Genomic DNA, 25,185 nt, shown 5'->3' on the forward strand with positions numbered 1-25,185 from the left:
GAAGAAAATATAATTTCAGTACAAATTTAGTAATAACAACATTCTAACTCCTGTTTTACAAGTTAATGACCTTGGTGTTTTATTCAGTTATAACCTATCATTTAATGAACGTATTGAAAATATTTCTAAGAAAGCATTTCAAAGATTGGGTTGCATTACTAGATATTCTAGAGAATTTTCAAACTTAGCTACGTATCGATTGCTGTATGTATCTATGGTACGCCCTATACTAGAATACTGTACCCCTGTTTGGAACCCTTCTCATCAGACCTCTATCCATAGATTAGATTCAGTACAACATAAATTTCTTCGTCTGTATTCATTTAGAGCGGGATTCTCATATGATCAATCAATCAATACTGATCTGCATTTAGGGCAGTCGCCCAGGTGGCAGATTCCCTATCTGTTGCTTTCCTAGCCTTTTCCGAAATGATTTCAAAGAAATTGGAAAATTATTGAACATCTCCCTTGGTAAGTTATTCCAATCCCTAACTCCCCTTCCTATAAATGAATATTTGCCCCAGTTTGTCCTCTTGAATTCCAACTTTATCTTCATATTGTGATCTTTCCTACTTTTATAGACGCCATTCAAACCTATTCGTCTACTAATGTCATTCCATGCCATCTCTCCGCTGACAGCTCGGAACATACCACTTAGTCGAGCAGCTCTTCTTCTTTCTCTCAATTCTTCCCAACCCAAACATTGCAACATTTTTGTAACGCTACTCTTTTGTTGGAAATCACCCAGAACAAATCGAGCTGCTTTTCTTTGGATTTTTTCCAGTTCTTGAATCAGGTAATCCTGGTGAGGGTCCCATACACTGGAACCATACTCTAGTTGGGGTCTTACCAGAGACTTATATGCACTCTCCTTTACATCCTTACTACAACCCTTAAACACCCTCATAACCATGTGCAGAGATCGGTACCCTTTATTTACAATCCCATTTATGTGATTACCCCAGTGAAGATCTTTCCGTATATTAACACCTAGATACTTTCAATGATCCCCAAAAGGAACTTTCACCCCATCAACACAGTAATTAAAACTGAGAGGACTTTTCCTATTTGTGAAACTCACAACCTGACTTTTAGCCCTGGTTATCAACATACCATTGCCTGCTGTCCATCTCACAATATTTTCGAGGTCACGTTGCAGTTGCTCACAATCTTGTAACTTATTTATCACTCTATACAGAATAACATCATCCGCAAAAAGCCTTACCTCCGATTCCACTCCTTTACTCATATCATTTATATATATAAGAAAACATAAAGGTCCGATAACACTGCCCTGAGGAACTCCCCTCTCAACTATTACAGGGTCAGACAAAGCTTCACCTACTCTAACTCTCTGAGATCTATTTTCTAGAAATATAGCAACCCATTCAGTCACTCTTTTGTCTAGTCCAATTGCACTCATTTTTGCCAGTAGTCTCCCATGATCCACCCTATCAAATGCTTTAGACATGTCAATCGCGATACAGTCCATTTGACCTCCAGAATCCAAGATATCTGCTATATCTTGCTGGAATCCTACAAGTTGAGCTTCAGTGGAATAACCTTTCCTAAAACCGAATTGCCTTCTATCGAACCAGTTATTAATTTCACAAACATGTCTAATATAATCAGAAAGAATGCCTTCCCAAAGCTTACATACAATGCATGTCAAACTTACTAGCCTGTAATTTTCAGCTTTATGTCTATCACCCTTTCCTTTATACACAGGGGCTACTATAGCAACTCTCCATTCATCTGGTATAGCTCCTTCGGCCAAACAATAATCAAATAAGTACTTCAGATATGGTACTATATCCCAACCCATTGTTTTTAGTATATCCCCAGAAATCTGATCAATTCCAGCCGCTTTTCTTTTTTTCAACTTTTGTATCTTATTGTAAATGTCATTGTTATCATATGTAAATTTTATTACTTCTTTGGCCTTAGTCTCTTCCTCTATCTCGACATTATCCTTGTAACCAAAAATCTTTACATACTGCTGACTGAATACTTCTGCCTTTTGAAGATCCTCACATACACACTCCCCTTGTTCATTAATTATTCCTGGAATGTCCTTCTTGGAACCTGTTTCTGCCTTAAAATACCTATACATACCCTTCCATTTTTCACTAAAATTTGTATGACTGCCAATTATGCTTGCCATCATGTTATCCTTAGCTGTCTTCTTTGCTAGATTCAATTTTCTAGTAAGTTCCTTCAATTTCTCCTTACTTCCACAGCCATTTCTAACTCTATTTCTTTCCAGTCTGCACCTCCTTCTTAGTCTCTTTATTTCTCTATTATAATAAGGTGGGTCTTTACCATTCCTTACCACCCTTAAAGGTACAAACCTGTTTTCTCATTCCTCAACAATTTCTTTAAACCCATCCCAGAGTCTGTATAAATTTTTATTTACCGTTTTCCACCGATCATAGTTACTTTTTAGAAACTGCCTCATACCTGCTTTATCAGCCATATGGTACTGCCTAACAGTCCTACTTTTAAGACCTTCCTTTCTATCACATTTATTTTTAACTACCACAAAAACAGCTTCATGATCACTAATACCATCTATTACTTCAGTTTCCTTATAGAGCTCATCTGGTTTTATCAGCACCACATCCAAAATATTTTTCCCTCTGGTTGGTTCCATCACTTTCTGAATCAGCTGTCCTTCCCATATTAACTTATTTGCCATTTGTTGGTCATGTTTCCTGTCATTCGCATTTCCTTCCCAATTGACATCTGGCAAATTCAGATCTCCCGCTACAATCACATTTCTTTCCATGTCGTTTCCCACATAGCTGACTATCCTATCAAATAATTCTGAATCCGCATCAGTACTACCCTTTACCGATCTGTACACTCCAAATATATCAAGTTGCCTATTATCTTTCGAAATGAGCCTTACACCTAGAATTTCATGTGTCTCATCTTTAACTTTTTCGTAGCTTACAAATTCTTCTTTCACCAGAATGAAAACTCCCCCTCCCACCTTTCCTATCCTATCTCTACGATACACACTCCATTGCCGTGAGAAAATTTCTGCATCCATTATATCATTTCTCAGCCATGATTCAACTCCTATTATAATATCTGGTAAATATATATCTATTAAATTACTTAATTCTATTCCTTTCTTTACAATACTTCTACAGTTCAACACTAACAATTTTATGTCATCCCTACTTGATTTCCAGTTCCCTGTTCCCTTATCACCGCTCCCTAGGCCATCCCGCTTCCCTGAATGTACCTCCCTATTACCCTTCCAAACAAATTTCCTAACTTATACGTACCACTGCGGTTTAAATGAAGGCCATCCGAGCGCAGATCCCTATCTCCATTAGGATCTAGAAATTTCACTTCCAGTTTCCCACATACCCACTCCATAGTCTCATTTAAATCCCCAATCACCCTCCAGTCAGTATCCCTCCTACACAGTATTCCACTAATAACAATCTCCGCTTTCTTAAACTTCACCCGTGCTGCATTTACCAGATCCCACACATCTCCAACTATGTTGGTACTTATATCAGCTTGCCTTACGTTGTTGGTACCAACATGAAACACTACTACCTTCTCCTTCCCCTCCTCCCTCTCTTCTACTTTCCTCAACATCTGCCTCAACCTAATTCCTGGATAACATTCTACCCTGGTTCCCTTACCTCCACACACTTTCCCCACGTGTCTAACGATGGAATCCCCCATGACCAGAGCCTCAACCCTACCCACCTCATTTGATCCCCTCCCCTCCTTGTCAGCCCTATCTTTCCTGATAGCCACAGAAGCTACTTCCTCCTCCCTTTTCTCCTTCCCATGACCTTGTTCCACCTGTCTTTTCCTATCCTCTACTCTACATTTCCCTTTCCTACCTTTTCCCTTCCTCCTACTTCCACGCATCTCAGCAACAGTTCCCTGTCCCTCATCTTCCCTCTGTTGTTCTACCTGGAGTGACTCGTACCGATTTCGCACAGACACCTGTCCTGAATTCTGATCCTGAATAGAGCCCTTGGCCTGCAATCTCCTTCCCCTTAGAACATTAGACCACCTGTCTTCTACAACTCCTCCCTTTCTTTCCCCTCCCTCTTGTACACCTACTGTAACCTGTACATTGTTTGAGGGAGTTCTATCTTCCTTCCTGTCTTCTGTGAGAATCCTAATTATCTCCCTCAAACTTTCCAACTCCTCCCTCATTCCCCTCAATGCCTCACCACACCCACAATAAGTACACTCGCGCTCCTTAGCCATTCTTTATGGGGGAAGAATTTTAAATTAAAAAATAAAATAACTTATTTGCAAAAAACAAAACATAGATGAACGGAGGGATATATTGTCTGGGATAGTACACAACAATAAGGTAATTAATATACGACTACACTACAATACTACTTAGTCGTGCTCTATTTTTTTAAATCCTACAACCCCTAACAGGATAAAAGCTGCTGTTAATTACTGAATATCGAAAGTAATACACAAGAACTACACAATTCCAAACTGCAATTAAGCCTATCCTAATTTCAACAATATTTTAGTAAGAGTTTCTACGGATACCTCTACTACACCAGTACTACACAAATATTTTACAATAATAAAATAAGCACACTAAATTCTAATAGGATATTACTCGTATACTACTGTACAGTACACTACAGTAATTTTTAAACTACTTTCAGACGTATCCTAATTACGATACCGGTACCGTACCGTATGTCACTACTAAGCACAACAGAAATGAAATTTGCAAGAACTACTGTACTCAAAGATTACCAAAAGCTAAATGCTTAGACAAATTATTATTAGTATTACGGTCTAATAGATATACACGAAAGATAACACACGAATATAGCAGGCAAGATACGGCACGATCTAAATGTACTGTATCTATACTACAATGTATCTACACTACACTGCGTTTGGTTAAATGCTCAAGTATCAAAAGGATTGCCGTACACGAAGAAAAACACGAATATAACTGGCAAGATACTATCTAATATATTATACCTTATCTTCACTACAATTCTACTGAAATGTGGTTATGTGATTATTACAGCTGGTGGATTACTATTATTTTCCCTACTCCACGGGACGGAGAAAAAAAAAGTCCTTAATTAGGCCTACTGAAAAATACGAGGTTGTCTACAATAATTTCTCAAATATTTCTATTATACATCCCTACAACAGTCCTTAAATCTACATAGCCTGTCACAATGCCGTGAATTATTGGATACACTCTTCAGTTTTAAATTGCTTCATTCCTTGGTGAACTGTCCACAACTCCTTCCAAAAGTTAACGTACATGTACCAGACAGATACACAAGGTTCAAGAATACATTGTCTATAAATTGGCATAGAACTAATTACGCATTAAATGGGCCAATTGAACGAATGTCAAGATCTCTAAACAAAGTGGATATTGATATATTTAACTGCTCATTGTCAAAATTTAGAAATCGCTTACATAATCTCCAGAATTGACTATTACTTTCCTGTGCTTACTTGTAATATAACCTGTGTATATATCTGTACATATTTTTCTACTTATACTCCATTGAACTTTCTTTTTAGTGTGTTTTGTTTTGTCTATTCTTCTCTACTGTTATGTAAAATGGTATTACCATTAATAAAGTATTATTATTATTATTATTATTATTATTATTATTATTATTATTATTATTATTATTATTAGAAGGCCTTCCACTCTACCTTAACGTTGGTTACTTCACCCTTTGGCAAACTCTGTTGAGTCCTTAGTTTGTATTCTTCCTTTATTTGGACTTCTTACAACTTCCAAGTTTTAACCCTTGGTTTTTTCATAATAATTTTCTGCGTTTCATTAGTCTTATGTTTGATGTCTACTACCAACAATCTGTGGTCACTGTCCATGTTTTCACTAGAGATGACCTTTACATCTGCGATGTATCTGCCACTATGTTTATTCGTGATTATGTAGTCAATCAGTGTTCTATACTGGCCATCCCAACTGTACCTTGTTACTCTGTGACTGTCTCTTTTTTTGAAGAATGTATTTTTTATTATAAGATCATTTCTTCTGCATAGATCTAATAGTTGTTCTCCTTCTGGGTTCCTTTGTCCAAATCCTTGTGGACCAGTGATGTTCTTGTACCCAAGTCTGTCTACCCCAACTTGCGCACTTAGATCTCCAATAATAATAATAATAATAATAATAATAATAATAATAATAATAATAATAATAATAATAATAATAATAATAATAATAATAATAATAATAATAATAATAATAATAATAATAATAATAAATGTAAAACAATAGTCGCAATCATAAAATAACAATTATAATAACCATAATCCATAATAATTCAAGCTCGATATCTGCATTTGTTACCCATGAGTGAGAGAATATTGTTTTCAAGTTATACCTGTTATCGCACTTGCATCAGGTTCAACATGCAGTGATTTCCTAAGCTTTTGAGCAAATATATCGACACACACATTTCCACATGAGAACCGCTGCTTATATACTATCAAGCTTACACTCGTAGTTACTGGGACATCACACAGCTTGCAGCACAGGAGAATCGGTCTCGAGAGTGTTGCCCATCACCCCTGTTGAAAGAATTGGAGCAAACTCGGGCATTTTACATTAGACTTTCCACTAATGTGTAATGGTGGTTGCATATGCAGCAAAGCACATCTTTCCCCATCTCAAGTTCAAATAATGCACACCTCTAGTATCCAAATAGGTGTACATCCTATCTACAGTTATTCATAAATTATACGGGGATATTCAGCTGAGATGTCCAACTCAAATAAGTCGTGAACAGTTTGTTAATGGTATTAAGGGCTCACAATTCAATATACAGTACTTTCCGAGGCTGATGACAAACGTTATGACCACACATGTTTCGATATGAGAACTGCTGACGATACACTACCAAGCTTATGCTCATAGTTACTGGGACAATGCACAGCTTACAGCATAGGAGAATTGGTCTCTAGAGCATTGCCCATCACCCCTATCGAAAAAATTGGAGCAAACTCGGGCATTTTAAATTACACATTCCATTCATGTGTAATGGTGGTTGCATATGCAGCAAAGCACATCTCTCCCCGTCCCACGTTTGAATAATGCATGCCTCTGGTATCCACATAGGTAGATGTACATCCTACCTACAGTTATTCACAAATTATGCAGGGTTGTTCAGCTAAGGTGTCCACTTCAAATAAGTCGTCAACAATTTAAGATACCGACATCCCATTTTAACTTTTGTTAATGGAATTAAGGGGTTCATGGTTGAACATGCCGTACTTTTCCAGGCTTTTGACAAAATTTATTGGTTCACACATTTCCATATGAGAATGTTATTTCATACAATAATGGCTTATGGTATACTACCAAGTTTACATGTAGTTTCTGGGATGTTGCACAGATTGCAGCACAGCAGAATTGGTCTCGAGATTCTCGCGTAAGTCTCGATATCTGTGCTGTCACTCTCGAACGGGAGCGTTGCCCATCACTACATAGTTGCTCCACAAGTGGTGTTTCTGAAGCTCTCCTGACTGTGACTGGGGAGCACCCTGCCAGACTGTGGAGCACATCCTCTCTGAAAGTCCACTGCACTCATACCAGTGATTACAAGTAGATCATATGAAGGCTCCATCATCTGTAACTCTGTGGGTGAATGCACTCCTCATGCAGCTCTGAAGCTGTGGATTTTGTACATTCTTTTGCCAGGAATGTATGAATTTGCTGCTGTATATATTGTATATACTTTATATTATTTATCATTCCTTTTAGTCTTGTAGTCATATGTTTAGTAATAATTGTTTTCTTTCCTTGGCTCCTGACTCAAATTTATGTGGAAATTACTAATTAATTATGCACGTCTATATTAATACACTTTAACAGTACAACTGCACACAATGCTTGTGGGTGGTGCCACAATGTGTGATAAACTATGGGCCTACATTGCCTATGATTAGTACCACTATGTGAGCAATACCATTAGTAATAATAATAAATAATGTTATTTGCTTTACATCCCACTCATTTCTTTTGTGGTTTTGGAAGACACCGAGGTGCTGGAATTTAGTCACACAGGAGTTCTTTTACCTGCCAGTAAACCCACTGACATGAGGCTGATGCATACAGATCTGTATTATCTGATGGCCAGGCAGGCATCAAATTTTGGAAATGAGACATAGCTCTCATAGTGCATTGGCACTGCTGGTGGCTTCAAGTAGCCTATGCAGTGGCCTCCACGGTATGCACTAGCCTTGCGTCTTGGGTGGTGTGCTAAGTCCCAACTGATGAGCCTAACTTAGCACACGAGGGCGAAACGCAGGCAACCAAGAATGAGTTAGCTGGAAAATTTATAATGTCCAATAACGGACCATTATATTGGTATTATAAATTTACTCATTCGGGACAAATATTTTAAAATTCCCTTTGGGGAATCAACATCTGTATTTTCGGAGATATGACCGCTAATTACGCGTAAGGAGAGTGAGAAGCTCTAAGTACCTAAGACCTTGGTATTACTCTCCCTATAGTGCAAGGGAGCTACCGATATGATGTTAGACTTGTTACCTGTGTCAGAAGGCTTGGTTAATTTCCAGTGTTTCAACTTAAGAACTGTATATTACTATCACTTTCCTGCCTATTTCTTGGATACCAACCCACCAATTTTGCGAGCTCGCTAATAATAATAATAATAATAATAATAATAATGATGATGATGATGATGATGATAATGATACAAAAGCCCAGAAAAACTACATAAATGGGGTCAATGAACTCTGCATAATTTGCAGTATTTAATGATGTAAAAATATAATTTATTCTTGACGTATTCTTAATGTCACTTGAGACAACATCGCAGTGACGAAGACCAGATGGCCTTGGGAGTTTTCTTAATGCAGAGCAGGAAGTCCCCACTACCCACATCCAGCACGCCTAAAAAACCGAAGGACGCATTCATAATTACCATATAGGCTGCGATCCAATCTGAATTAAAATATTTCAGTAGATAGATGGTGTAAAGAGCTACAAATTGAGCATTCATTCGACTATGGAAGATGACAATTAGCGGAGCGAATATGTCAAATGTGTGAGGAGCGTTCCCTCTGCCTAGCAAAATTCACTAGTCGACTTTATAAGGCGCTTTACCCAGCGCATTTTATCTTGTTCTGTATCATTCTTTATGTGGTTCACATCACAGTGCAGACTAAGTGTTTCTGTCTACAGTCATTGTGTGGTAGGTGTGTATGATACTTACATCAAGTACAGTGATTAATTCTACTCTTGTGATAGACCAAATACAAGATATTATTGTGATATTCTATACAGGCTAAATCAATTATTTTCATTTAGTGACCGGATCAAGCTATCTCTAATCATCAGTGTGCAGTAAGACAGTGAGTACAGAGAGCTAAAGATCAGTGTGCTATGGTTAGCCCGTGTGAAATTATCAGATGTTATAAATGCTACAAAATAAATATAGTCAAATTAGCTAGGTATGATTAATTGAAGAGTGACACTCAGTTTAGGGATAGACAAATGATCAATTGTCACTATATGTAATGAATGGAGCACGAGTGGCGATCTTCAGAGACATTAATCGCTACTTATGGTAGTCCATCTCGAGCATATGAGTGGTCACTACCATTTATTGCATATATCTTGAAGTCAGATAAACAGTACTTCAAATAACTTGACTCACACCTGTGTTCACATGTACTTGAGTGCCCCTTGAACCTAGGACCTACAGCTGCGAGATTACGCCTATGTGCCTGCGGTATTCCTGAGTGGAAGAACAGCGTGGGATTTCAACGGCTTGATGGTAGCAGTTTCCAGTACATCATGGAGTCAACGCGGAGTCAAATGAACCCAGGACCTTCTACAAGCGAGATGGTGGTCATGGATAACCTAAATCCATATGGGTATTGCCAGATGACAGCAGGTTACACACCAAAATTTTAAATACATTCCAATGATATCTTAGCATGAAAATCCGTCAAAGGTCGCATTAATATGTTCATTATTTAACTTTGTAGACAGATACAGCAGCATGCATTTAGATTTCATATACAGGGTGAACAAAAAATGCCACACTTGGAAGTCGGCATGTGATTCCTCAGCCCATTGCAAGACAAAAGTTTCTATAGCCAAATCGGATCTGGTGCCATTGGAAAACAGGTAAAAAATGAGAAGCTGGCAACACTGTCACATCCTGCAGTGCATCAGAATGTAATAGAGAAATGTGCATCATCACACTCTACCGCACCCACCGTCACAGCTCACTGAGTAGACGGCTGGGTTATCGAACCCACGTGCACCATGGAGCTGTGGCTCAAATCTACGTCAGGTTGTTTTTTTCTTTTGTATATGTGACGTCAGGTCCCTAGTTCCCGTCGTGTAACTGCGTTTGTAAGCATGACATCCTGTTGTCACATGACAATAGTCGAACACGTGACATTGTAATCCATTCAACTGAATGCATGAGTCGACTAACCTCGCAGTGCACAACCATAACTGGTCCTGTCAAGTGCATGTAGGGCAGTTTTTGATGGAGTACAAAAACGGCGAATACGTCGATATGCTTTTAGTGTTGGGTGCATCCGATAACCAAGCTTCTGCTGCTGCTCATGAGTATGCAGCACGGTACACCTAAAGGTGCCATCCCGATAAGAATGTTTTTCGTTGCATTGAACAACGCCTGCAGGAAACCGGTAATCTTCGTCCTCAAGTAGTGGACAGAGGTCATCCAAGGACTAGACATACTCCACAAACAGAGGATGACATTCTTGAAGCCATTCACCAATCACCTTGGCGAAGTACCTGTGATATTGCAAGGCAGTTCCAAGTATCTCAAACACTGGTTGTTGACGTGTTGCACATCAAAAAAGTGCATCATATCATTACACGTTAACTCAACACCAGCGACTAGAAGACCGCATTCAACGAGTACAGGTCTGTGAATGGCTTTTGCAACAAGTTGAAAAGAATGAACATTTCATAAAGATTGTGATATGAAGTGAGAAATGTAGCTTCACTTGGGAAGGTATTTTCAACCATCACAACAGCCATTATTGGTCTGACCACAACTCACATATCACCCATGATCGTGGCTTTCAGGCATGCTTTGGCATAAACCTGTGGGAAGGAATTGTGGGAGGAGTGCTTTTAGGCCCTTACCTATTGCTGGAAAAGTTGAATGCACCCTGCTATCGTACGTTTCTGGGCAATACTTTGCCTGACGCTTAAAAAACGTTCCACTTGGTGTTCAGCGACAGCTATGGTTTCAGAATGATGGTGCACCACCACACTTTGGAATGACTGTGTGTAACTGGTTAAACGAAGCATTTTCAGGAAAATGGATTGGTCGTGGAGAGCCAATGTTCTGGCCTCCACGTTCTCCGGACCTTAATCCATTAGATTTTTATTTGTGCAGACACTTAACCCATTCCAGTCTGGGCCTTAATATCCGTTACAAACGTTCTGGACTGGCCATTTTTAAGAATATTTAAAACATTATATCTCTGTACCTGTAGGAGATGTGTGCATGATTCTTTTTTCTTTGTGCTTGTTTGAGCATCTAGTTTTGAAAAACGCTGTTTGTATTATGTCAACTATCACTTGAGATTTTAAATTGTTTTTATATTATACCATGTTTTGTGAGTGGAGAAAGGTCTGATGGATAACTAAGCAAGTACACCTTTCTGAAATACTGTCATATTTACCCTATTTTGCTAATATAAAATTGCATTGCAATTACAAAACAACAACAATAATGAGTATGATATAAAAATAATAATTTTTTATAATAATAGTAATAATTACAAGAATGAAAATGGGAGCTCTTATGAAATTTTATTTTAATTGATAAATTTCACCAAAAGTTACTCAAATGTAAAAATATTGTTCCATTCACCACAAAAGACTTCTGAGAAAGAGAAAATACAGTCTTCTGAACAGACAAGTTTACTAATATGTAGACAATCTTATGCATTCACGCAAATTTGAAATACACGGGACCATGCGCTAGGCCGTAAAACGAACTCCAATCATAATGAAATGTATGAAGTTGTTTCAAATTCATATGTCAATAATGTGTTCATTTGCGCATAAACTTATAATATATAATAAAATATCAAAAATATCACTTTCGTCAAGCACATGTTTGCCGCGAGAAGCCATGTCTTAGAGCTTACTGAGTGACAACATCTACTGATGCATAGTGATCGAAAATATCATAAATTCTCTGACTTAGACATATAATACTGCCATCTGCATAAATACTCTCGTAACTAATACATGAAGAAACACGATGTAACCACCAGAATGCGTACATAGCTCGTTCTCGATTTTTATGAATTGTCAAACCTTATTACGGGCTATGCCCCCAGTGCGGTCTGAGCGTAATTTCAGCCGTTGCTCACAGTTAGACCGGAAAGAGTTAAAGGAACATGTTTTTAGTACTCTACCCATGGATGTTCAAATCCTAATAGCTCGCGTGCATGCTGCATCGGCAATGGTGGATGCAGGTGTGTTGCGTAGGGTCCGGAAAAGTACACTCCAGCGAGTGGTGAAGTGTTTGCAAATGCAAGGTGGTCACTTTGAACATTTGCTGTGAAGTGAACGTTGCTCTTAAGTGTACGTACCAGCTCTGTGAAGATAAGACTGGACGTCACACATACACTATGGAATTATTATGCATAGCATAATGGGCAATCCAGTATAGCCTACCTTCTGTACTGTATTGTGTTTACTTGTACCGCATTGGATAGAGACGATGTTACTGTATCCACTAATATGTTCTACGTATTGGCTGTATTTGTGCCATGGACGAAACAAAGTGGTCGTTTACATCTGTAAGAAGTTCATGTTATGTTTGAATGTTTAAATAAAGGTAACAGTAACGGTAAGACAGAACATAGTGTATTGCGTAGTGGAGGTGTACATTGGATACAATTTGGTACATTATCTGAAAAAAAAAAATTGGCGCGAACACGACTCAAACATTGGTGCGTCTGCACAACCAGCATTTATGGCATTACCTCGTCTCACTGAGCTAATGACACAGCTCCGGCAGAGCGCCGAGTTCATGCGACTTGTGCTTGGCCACGCTGCACGCCATTATAGCGTTGTCAGAGCCTCGTTTCTTAACTCGCATTTCTGTTAAACCTATTGGTGGGACTAGGTTTTGCAAGATAAACTTTTGTCATGAATTTCAACGAGGAACCGCATGCCGACTTCCACGTGCGGCATTTTTTGTTCACCCTGTATATTGTGTTGATAGCGAGATATATGATTCTCAAAGGGGTGCAGTTTTTCATTAGATTTATTTTTCTTGTCTTCTTGGTGATTAGTGGTTAATCACCAAAGTTATCCCTGGGAGTATGCATGAATTAGTGATTACTGCCCTATAAGTTGTTATGTGTGTTTAGTGGAGCACTCGTAGATGAGTGGATTGAAATAATTCAGGCTGACTTCTATGTATTTCCATTTAAAATCAGCTAGTAGGTTCTTGTTAAATTCCGAGTTCAGGTGCTTCACGAATTAAAATCTTGCATGGTTATAGATATTATAGAAAACGATGACTCGAGTTGCGAACTAATGACTTAGAGGATATGTGAGTGTGTGAAATGTTATACTGTAATTCCCTGTTGGTAAAGGTCATCTTAAAATATTCTAGAAGGTATTTCAATAGTGTGGATATTAAGTACATGTGTTGGAAATTGAGGGCGAGAGAGAAAATATGTGAAGATATGCAGGATATGAGAAATAATAATATAAGCCAGTAGTGTAATTTTCTGAAGCATTGGAAGAAAGTGAATGATATGTGAATGATGCCCATGGAGGGTATTTTGCCCATAAAGTATGTGATAGATGAAATAATAATTAATCATTTATTCCAGATTTAATTGTGTACATCCGCTCAGCTGTTTTTAGCCAGGGAGCGGGTCCCTAGGCGAAGTGATATATGGCTTCTGAGTAGAGGGATGAGAGGGAGATGAAGCTCCAGACCTCTCACTTGTTTGTTTCTTAGGGGCTTTGTCCTCAAACATGTGGTGCTTCTGACCTGCAGAGATAGTCTCGCCCATTTAGAACACAGTGCTTAAATATTCGCTTGCGTAGTATTTTGTCTTTGCCATCGTAAGGCTTTGTGTTTAATAAGCTGGCAATTGATGCTCTCCTCCAATTAGGGTATTAGAATAAAGTCGTAATTACGGAATTTCAGATAGCACCTTGAAGTCAAGAAGGCGTGGTTCGATACCCGACTGGTATCGAAGTCCTTGGATCAATACCAGAAGACCTCCGTGGGATCACAGATTCTGGAGAGTTGTGGAGTGTATTTGTCTTGTTTACAGGGAGAATGCACCACTATATTATGTATTTTATTGTTTGTGCTTTGCATAATTGTATGATGATTCCTTTTGGTGTTACAGGCTTACCAGCATTTTGTAAATATTACTAATAAGTTTGTTACCCTGGGGAGACACATATATTCGGTAGTATGGTAATGTGTAATGTGATATTACAGGAACCATTAATGATAGGTGACAGCAGGATTTTTATGACTAGGAAATTTGTTGATGTAATAAGGAATGTATTGATCCGATACTCTCAAAATCCACAACTTAAGAAAAGAAAACATTTGAGATGGCACCGTCTTCATGTAATTTATGTGTTCTTTCACCATACAGTGGAAATCCAAATGATATCATTATATCATTGAATTTGTAATATGTGCAGTGTTGAGTAACTTCGGCTTGGGAATGTCAGAATGCAATTCATGAGTGTATAATGAACTCGTAAAGACATTAAATGGCATTACCCATATGATAAGTGTAATAGGTCTTAAAAATTGCCATGCAGGCAAGTATTTGGCAGCTCATATGTGTATAAAATATTTCACCAATGATCTCTCAGTGAATAAAATTGTCTTTTGAATTTGATAAACATCCATTCTTATCATTTCTTAGATTAATGTATTCCTCTTACTATAATGCCCTACTTTCAAGATATTTATGTTACTTACCTAATTTATTTTCAGCGGACAGAACCATGACCCATATGCTCTCGGGCATAGCCATTTGCTCTGAATGAAAGTAGGGAGGATGGGACTTTGATACCCGGGTTTGATTGTCCAAAGTTCTTCATCCGTAAGATCTCCATCCGTGACTTATTTGTGAAACAGGATTTAATACTTAGTACTCTGTCAATGCCCGGGACAGGTACAATACATAGCCTGTGATGAGTACCACTATGTGAACAACGCCTTGAGTATGTGTGGCCTGTGATTAGTACCACTTCGGTATATGAGGAATGCCCCGGATCTAGCCGGCGTCCATGATTAGTACTTCTATGTGAGGAACACCATGGGTCTATGTTTCTTATGAGTAGTACCCTTATAATATTGATTAAATTCATCCTGGCATTCCCTGGGCAACGGACTAGGACATTTCCTAGATGGCTGATTCTTTCCAGGCAGAAACACTTGTTAATATTAATGATATATTAGTGCTTCTGGTACGATAAATAATAGTACCCTTATGTGAGAAAACTCGTGGATCTGCGTTGCTTGTGAGTAGTATCCTTATGTGAGAAACACCATGGGTCTGTGTTGCCTGTCAGTAGTACCACTATGTGTGGCATACCATGGGTCTACATTACCTGTGATTAGTACCACCATGCAAAGAATACCATGATTCTTCGTTACCTATGATTAGTACTACTATAGGAGAAACATCATGGTTCTGCTTTACTAGTGATTAGTACTATTATGAGAGGCCAGTGACCTTGATTTTGGACCCCTTTGGACAACATGCACCATCCAAGAAAATAAGGCATTGTGAATTGGATGCACTGTTTGTTTTGGATTCATGGTCATTTTTTCATAATTAATTCATTTTAGATTCTGCTCACTGGATACATTTTGAAGTTTTAATTATCGTTCCATGTTAGATCCCTTTAAACAATAAACATCGCATTAAGTTTTGGTGTACTTTGTTTGTTTCTGAGTTTGAGGGGGTTTTAAATTAATTTATTCCATCTGGTACTTCTATAAATTTTGATCTTAGTGGATGTATCTTTATTCCATGAATTATTGATTAATAAAAGTTATATACCGATATTAAGAAAGCACATGATGAATAAAATCCATCAGAAAGTACGTTCTGAACCTCCATTGTTTGAAAGATGAAACTGTTGATATGATGAATAAAATCCATCAGAAAGTACGTTCTGAACCTACATTGTTTGAAAAATGAAACTGTTGATAGAAAAGAAAGTAAAAAAGACAAACACATTTACATTCTTCTTCTATAACATTGCTCATTTTCCACCATGCGTACAGACTCTTTCAAAGAGCAGTTAAATAATATGTCTTGCTTTTCAGCTCCTGTAAGCGGTGAAGGCCCTGCCATTTTGCCAACTTTGACAGGAGGGCATAATTCCCGATATGAGTCAGCAAGCTCAGCTATTAAGATCCAGGAGAGTCCAGAAATGGGGCGATTTGCTGCTGCAGGTCGGAACATAAAAGCTGGAGACATATTAGTGACAGAACAAGCTCATTGTTCTGTGTTATTATCAGAGTATGCCGGGACACATTGCTTCCATTGCTTTAAGAGGTAAAATACTCATAATACCTTCAGATTTCTATATTGATCCTTTGTTATTTGAATGTATCATGGTATAGTTCATTCCAATGACCAGTGTTTTGAAGAATATATCTATCAATCTTAACTTTGGGAAAATCAAAAGAGTAGTATTGTACGTAGTGTATTTATTTTATACTTCTTGGTTTATTGTCATGTAATCTTTGGTAGTATACAGCAAGGACGTACACAGGAGAGTGTTTAGAGAGGTTCAAAACCCCCTGAAATGACTTTAAAAATTCAAACTGCACATATGGGTTATCAAAAATTCAACGCATTAAATAAAAAATAATGAAATCAACACTGTAGAAAATAAAACAATTGAATTTAACCAATAAAACTACACCATCTTTGAAGGTTTATCTATAAATTTACAGAAAAAATAAATTAAAATATTAATTTTGGGGAGATTTGCTTTTTTTTTAAAAAAAAATAAGTTTTGCACTATCATTCAATTATATATTATATTGTATAAAATGTTGTCCTTGGGCCTTGTGTTACCATCATATGAATAAATAAAATGGAAAACATTAAGTATATTGTCTAAATATTGTAAGGATTTAAATACCTATATATTTGAATGATTATATGCCTAGTCTTCACTTTACTACTACTACTACTACTACTACTACTACTACTACTACTAAACGTTTTCATTCCTCCCCTGAAGGGGAGTTGATGGGTGGGACCAGGCGTATGAAGCCCAGCACTGTGCCCCAGGCCCGTCTCCCAAATGCAGAGGCGTAGAGCCACGGTAGAGCCGTGGCCAACTTTCCTCTGCTCGGTTGGCCAGTCAGAGTACAGTGCTGTTGGTCCACGGACAAGCCGTGGCCTCTTAAGGGACGAAACCCAAGGGCCGAAATCCACTCTGCATCCACCGACCATCTTCACTTTTTGACACATTTGTTATCAGTTCATGTGGATCATGTTTCAGATATAGGTAGTCAAGACATTCTTTTAATGTTGTGGCCTTTTCTCTTTTGTCTGGGAGCAGCACTAATGTTGATTAAGCTCTGTTTTACAAATGAATCAAAATATGTGAATTGGCCCCCTATTTCACCAACATAACTCAAATACAAAAATTATAATCTCTAATAGTAGTAAATGAAATGTTTTGGTAATAGGTAACTTTGCAAATTCAAAATATTGTGAAAATTGTAGTCAAATGATTTTCAATTCGGTGTTTACAAAATCGGTAAGTGCAAGATGTAAATGAAAGAAATTCACTTATAATGTCTTCTGCTAGGGGCTTTATGTAGCACCGACACAGATAGGTCTTATAGCGACGATGGGACAGGGAAGGCCTAGGAGTTGGAAGGAAGCAGCCGTGGCCTTAATTAAGGTGTCTGGTGTGAAAATGGGAAACCACGGAAAACCATTTTCAGGGCTGCCAATAGTGGGACTCGAACATACTATCTCCCGGATGCAAGCTCACAGCCGCGCGCCTCTACGCACACGGCCAACTCACCCGGTCACTTATAATGTAAAAACAAGAATGAACTATTAAATATGACACATGGGTGGCATTATTTTTAATAAGCATGCAGAAATATTTTCTTTTTATCGAGCCATTATAAGATTTTTTAAATATATAAAACCTGTAAAGGTCTTTTATAACAATTTTAGTGTAAATAAATTTGGTTTTCTCCATTTTTAAACAAATGGAGAATCTCCTTGTTTTGACCGCTGTGACTAACTTTGCACTTAACCCATTGAGTTGTAAATGGTGCTACCCTAAATATGTTTGAACTTTTTATTTGATTAAATTTATTTCATAAGTAAAAGCATAACATTTTTATTTGCTGATGGTTGTATTTATTGCTTTAAGATGAAGTTCAACCATGCAACATTCGCCTTTGTAGCATAACTGTTAGTGCTACTAGCTATTGTCATCACAGGCCTGGTACTGTCAGAGATTTAAGAATGGCAATACGGCTGGTATGAGGTTAAAACGACACGTGTAGCTCACCTCCATTGTGGCTGTCTCTGAAAAGAGCTCTACTACCTCGGAACAAGGACAGGAGTTTTGTCCGTCTTCATGATTAAATGGTTATCGTGCTGGCCTTTGGTCCAGTGAGTCTCAGGTTTGATTTGTGGCCAGGTCAGGGTTTTTAACATTCATTGGTTAATTCTTCGGTTTGAGAGGTTAGGTGTTTGTGCTGCCTTGGAGAGTTGGAGGAGATAGCTCAGCATTAGAATTCATCTTAGGTAAGGATTCATCCTCACAGATGAGCAGATAGCCTATAGGGCGTCATCTCGAAAGATCTGCACAATGCCTCTCCGGAGGCTGTATGTCATTATTATTATTATTATTATTATTATTATTATTATTATTATTATTATTATTATTATTATTATTATTATTATTATTATTATTATTATTATTATTATTATTATTATTATTCAGCCAGCCTCTGTTAACACTAATCAAATGGAATGTGGAAGAAAACCTTCAAAGAATGAAGGCATCGACAATAGAAAGGGAAGGTCAATGAAGGGAGTGAAAATGAAAGACTCCCTTGGCCTTGCAAACCTAATAATGTTGGGCTCAAAAGAGAACAAGCGTTGACCAAGGGTGGTCGAATAGGAGAGATGAAGGTGAGGAGCTTGATACAAGTGAGTGGAAGCAATGCCAGACTCAGCTACAGGAACCGTGGTTGCCAACCCACGCTCCCATATTGTGAGCCTCAGGTCCCCCTTTTAGTCATGCCTTACATTAGGTGGGGGATACCATGGGTATATTCTACCACCCTCACCCAGAGAGTATTTTATTGCTCCTGTAGCTTTTGATTTTGGAGCGCCACTACCCACAACTTCCGCTGAAAAATCCTAACCCCCCCCACCTGCAATATATTCCTGGGTACTGCCTTGGTATACAGTATGTCCTTTATTTGATTTATTTTTATTCACAGAACACATTTTTTTAAACAACTTTTGTTGATTTCTATAATAGTTCACATTTTCATAAAGAAGATAGTATGGCTAAGAAATGCAGATGGAGGGACTTTGTGTGTGAGCAGACATTAAGGAGTATGAGGGAAGAATTGGAGAGTTTGAGGAGATAATTAGGATTCTAGGAATGATGGTAGATCTCCCTCAATCAGTCAGTAGGCATACAAGAAGAGGGGAAGGTAGGGAAGAAGTTGTAAAAGTAGGAATTTTAGGCAGTAATGCCTGCTTTATCAACTGTATGGGATTTTTAAAAAAGCAATTATGATTGGTGGAAAACGGTACATAAAAATAAACTGACATGCTAAACATCATCGGATAGGGGTCTAGAGTCATGTAGGCCCTCTCTAGCTTAGCCAAGTGCAGTAACTCCTCATGGCATCGATTCCACACATGGAAAAAGCACCTGTAGAAAGATTCTGACCTATTTGGATAACTACCCACAGCTTGCTGCTATTTGTAGGTACAGGCTTTTGGGTGTGAATGGACCTGACCACCATATCCTATAAATGCTCAGTTTGGTTCATAAAAGGCGAACGAGGTGTCTACAACAGCCGTTGAAGCTCTCCAGAATGCTCCTTGAACCAATTCAGCACAACTTGGGCCCGATGACACAGTACATTATCCTGCTGGATATCTCATCATTTTAGGGGGTAAATGAAGTCCATGGAGAACTGGAAGTGGTCAACAAGCAGTTCAGAGTAGCAGTCACTGGTCAAAAAGCTGTTCACGTGGATCAGCAGATCCAGCCCATGCCACGTGAACATACCCCAAACCATAATAGACCTACCACTAGCCTGTATGGTGCCTTGTTGACAACTGGGCTCCATGTCTTCATGGGGCCTGCACCAATCAAACCCTACCATCAGCTCAAAACAACTAGAACAGTAACTCATTGGACCAAGCTACATGTCGCCAGTCCTCCAGGGTCCAATTAGCAATGTCACGTGCCCAGGTGAGATGCTGAGCCCAGTGTCATAATGTTAAGAAGGGCACTCCGATAAGTCTTCCGTCCCTATATCCCACCCACGTTAAAGAACACTGCAATGACCTGCTGGATAAGTATCTGGTACCTCCTGCATTGCATTTGAATGTGATTTGAGCCAGTACAGCTTGTCTATCACCATAGACAATTCCAGCCAGATGCATCTAATCACAATCATTAACCCTCTTAGCGTTATGCTCTCATGTTGAGAATGTGCCAAGAATGCCAGGCTGATTAGTAGCATTTGCAAGTCCCTATTTAAAGCACTACATAATTTACAATTTTGACTTTAAACTTGCAGGGAATGTTGAGGATGATATGTACTTGCTACCAACAATGATTATGTTAAAAATATATTTTCTGAACATAAAATCAAATTTCAAAAATAGCAATAAAAATAATTCAATATTAGAGATAAAATATGGTAATTCCTCTGCAATGAAACCATCCAAATGAATAAATGATGATGTTTAAATCACTTGACACAAAATAATTTGTCAACAATGTGTTCTAAAGCCAGATAAACAATACTTGAATGTATTATACAGTTAGTTATTTACATACATACATCTTCATTCTAAACTGTTCTGTCTGCAAGCCTCATTGATTTTATTGTACTCTGTCACAATCCTCTGTAACTAACTCTGTAGCCCCAGTTGGTTCTGTACCTCTTATCTTTAAATCATTAGAAACCTTCGTTGTCTTGTTCTCCCTCTAATTTTCTTACCTTCCCTCCACGACCGAGCAGATATTTCTGAAATAGAGCAAGAATTTCATTGTGCGAGTATTATTGAGTAATAGCTCTTCAAAGTGAAGACCTTACATGTAAGCTCTCTCTCGACAGTACAACAGCCTAAACACCTTCCTACATTCCCAGCCCTCACACTCACCCTCACCTAAGTCATCCTTTTGTAGCATATAGTGGATCGAGTAGCTATATTGGTACAGACTCTTTTCCATCATTCTCCCTTCCTTAGGGTGTTAACTCCCTGTCTAGCTGTAGAGCCGGTCTCAAGCCCAGATAAAGAGAAGAGAGGCACCCTAAATATAAAAAATGTAAGCCTATTGCCCTTTAGCCCATTAGCCCTTTATCCCTAGGAGGAGCAGGAGGGCGCAGTGAGGAGGAGGAGGAGGAGGAGGAGGAGGAAGAGTCCTTTCATCCTTTTGCCCTTCTGATAAGAATTGACCCCTGGGTTCCATTTCCTATCATGTATGTAGCACAATTTTTTTTGTTTTTTTGTTCATCATTTGCAATCCTACACTGAATGAACTTTATCACTTCTAACAGGATTAAAAAGCTAGGTTAGAACAACATTCTATGTTTATCTATATCTCATCATTCTGATTATGCTTTTACCTTTGAGCGACTATCCTTCCTCAAGAGTCCTAGTGCAGCTCTCCTCCAGGGTTAGTCCCATAAGAGCCTATGTATACGCAAGAGCCCCTGCGCTAGACTGATGTTAGGAAGGGTATCCAGTTAGGAGGATGAAACCCCCCACATTAGCCCAATACTCGAAAAGCCCTAGCACAGTTCTTTCCAAGTTAGTGCCATAAAGCTCATGTATCACCACTAGCTCCTGTTCTAGACTAAAGTTTTGAAGGGCAGTGGTTAGAAGGATAAATGATAGCCCAGCTCCTTAAAGTTAGTCTAATATAACCAATGTACAGTGGCTATCTTGCCTAGTACCCCCTGCCTCAGTTCCCAAAAGTTAGGTGATAAAACTAATGGGTCATAAGTTACAAGTTGTGAGCCCCTAACGTAGCTCTCTAGAGTTTGGTCCATGAGAATACAGTGTAGCAGCCATCTTGCATAGTAGCCCTTGCCTCAGTCCTCGAATTTCAGGCTGATAAAACTAATAGGTTATAGGTTACAAGTTGTGAGCCCCTGAGGTGACCCTCTAGTTAAGGTCTATACAAATAGACTATAGCAGCCATCTTGCATAGTAGCCTTTACCTCAGTCCCCGAAAGTTAGGCTGATATAAATAATAGGTCATAAGTTACAAATTGTAAGCCCCTGAGGCAGCCCTCTAGTAATGGTCTATATGAATACAGTATAGCAGTCATCTTGCATAGTAGCCCTTGCCTCAGTTCTTGAATGTCAGGCTAATCAAACTAATAGTTCATAAGTTACAAGTTGTGAGCCCCTGAGGCAGCTCTGTAGAGTTAGGCCTATAAGAACAACGTATCGCCATTAACTCCTGGTCCATATCCTTAAAGTTAGTCTCATATAACCAATGTATAGTAACCATCTTGCCTTGGGGTCCCTAGCAGTAGGAAGTTGTACGCGGCTGCCATCTTGCGCAATCGCCCCTAGGCCGTCTCCTTAAATCCTATGTCTCCCCTGTGCCAGCTTTCTCCATAAGAGTCTGTGTATAGTCACTATCTTGCACAAGTGCCCCTGTGCCAGCTCCCTAGAGTTAGTCCCACAAGAGCCTGTGTATAGCTGCCATCTTGTGGAATCGCCCCTAGGCCGTCTCCATAAGTCTTTTGTCTCCCCTGAGCCAGCTTTCTCCATAAGAGCCTATGTATAGCAGTCATCTTGCGCAGTAGCCTCCGGGCCAGCTTTCTCCATAAGTGCCCATGTATAGCCGCCATCTTGCACAATCACCCTTAGGCCGTCTCTTTAAGTCCTATGTCTTCCCTGGGCCAGCTTTCTCCATAAGAGCCCATGTATAGCCGCCATCTTGCCTCGAAGACCCTAGCACTAGGAAGTTGTACGTGGTCACCATCTTGCACAGTCACCTTTAGGCTGTCTCCCCTGGGCCTTCTCCATAAAAGAACCTATGTATAGCCGCCATCTTGCACAGTAGTTCTTGCACTAGCTCCCCAGAGTTAGTCCCATAATAGCCCATGTATAGCCGCCATCTTGCACATTAGCCCCTGTGCCAGCTCCAGCTTTTTTCCCCCTACTAACAGAATCAAATTTATCGTAATCTATAATCTTCATTTCCGTATTGACGAACTACACAGTTAGAAATAGGAAATCCTATTTAATCAAATTTATTTTACATCCACTGCCTGACAAAAAAATTAAAGCACCAGAAGGGGAGGAGGAAGCAAAATTAAACTTCACATGTTGAGAGGGTGTGCAATGTTATTTCAGTGATTACAAAATCGAGTCAAATTTAACTTGGCCATTTGAACCAACTTATCAGTATGATCTTACACCTCTTCTGGCCTGGATGCATGCACTGATTTGGGTGGGAAGGGTGAAATAAAGCTGTTGTATCCTCTCCTGAAGCAAGCTGGCCCACAGCCGTTGTAACTGGTCCTTGATATCGTGGATAGTGACACTGGGACGAACTTGATGTTCAAGCTGGTCCCACACATGTTCTACCGGGGACAGATCTTGGAATCTTGCAGGCCACTGAAGTACCTCAACATCATGCACACAGTTCGTAGAGACACATGCTGTGTGTGGATGAGCATTGTCCTGTTGAAAAATTGCACCAATACTGTCATATGAGAGGTAACACATGAGGACGCAGGATGTCCGTAATGTATACCATTGTGCCATCAGAATTTGCTGAATCACTACCAGCCGTGACGTGAAGTCATACCTGATGGCTCCCCATACCATGACACCAGCAGTAACACCACTGGCTCTCTCAAAAACATTGGAAGAATGGGACCTCTCCCCAGGTCACCGACATACACGCAGACAATAATAATCCGGGGTAGTGCAGAACCACGATTCATCGCTTAACACAATGCGATGTCATTCATCACTAGTCCATGCTTCCCAGTCACAGCATCACTTCAAACGCAGTCAGTTGTGTTGTGGCGTTAACGGCAGCCTGTGCATGGGACGGTAATTCCCTTGTCCAGCTGTTGCTAGTCTCCGACCAGTGGTGTAGGATGACACAGAATGTTGTAGGGAGTCCATTACTTGTTCTTGGATGGCAGGCACAGATGTGAAGGGGTTACGATCTGCTTGGCGTCCAATATGGCAATCCTCCCATGTGGTGGTCAGAAGCGGTCACCCGGAAACTTGACAAGTACGCCTACCCTCATGTTACTATGAAATCCAACATCAGGCCACTGTCACATTCAAATGTCCCACAAATCTAGATATTGCACGATTTGACTGGCTGGCCAAATGAAGACACATCTCACATCTCTATGTCCCTCACAGTGATTAGTCAGCATCATATATATACCCCAGTAACAACAGTAACTGTAACAGTTAATTAAGTTCATTACACAAAAATAAGAAATTAAAGACCATGTGATAAAATTTAGAAATGTTAAAACATCGTAATATCAAATTTAAATGTGGTTAGAAAACAATGGCATCTAAGATCAGGATGTGGGAAATGGCAGGAACCCTACAAGGCAGCGGAACAAGGATTTTCATGTCTGAAACTTGGGGAAGAAAAACGATATTCCAAAGAGCCCTGTTTATTGTACAAAAATCTGGTTAAAAAATTCAAAACAAAACAAAACAAAACAAAACAAAACAAAACAAAACAAAACAAAACAAACAAACAAACAAACAAACAAACAAACAAACAAACAAACAAACAAACAAACAAACAAACAAACAAACAAACAAACAAACAACATTTACTGAATATTGGAACTGAATGACATAAATTAAAGTATACTG

At 39.0% G+C, this 25,185-nt stretch overlaps 1 protein-coding gene across 1 annotated transcript in view; it reads left to right on the forward strand.

The window, feature by feature from the left end:
- Smyd4-3 (SET and MYND domain containing, class 4, member 3) overlaps nt 1-25,185 on the forward strand; it is a 148,087-nt gene that overhangs the window by 61,834 nt on the left and 61,068 nt on the right. Inside the window, exon 4 of the mRNA XM_067151401.2 lies at nt 16,383-16,614. Within this exon, the coding sequence (XP_067007502.1) occupies nt 16,383-16,614 (232 nt within the window). The remainder of the gene's footprint in view (nt 1-16,382; nt 16,615-25,185) is intronic.

This window comes from Anabrus simplex, chromosome 1 (assembly GCF_040414725.1).
Source record: "Anabrus simplex isolate iqAnaSimp1 chromosome 1, ASM4041472v1, whole genome shotgun sequence".
NCBI classification, from domain to species: domain Eukaryota; kingdom Metazoa; phylum Arthropoda; class Insecta; order Orthoptera; family Tettigoniidae; genus Anabrus; species Anabrus simplex.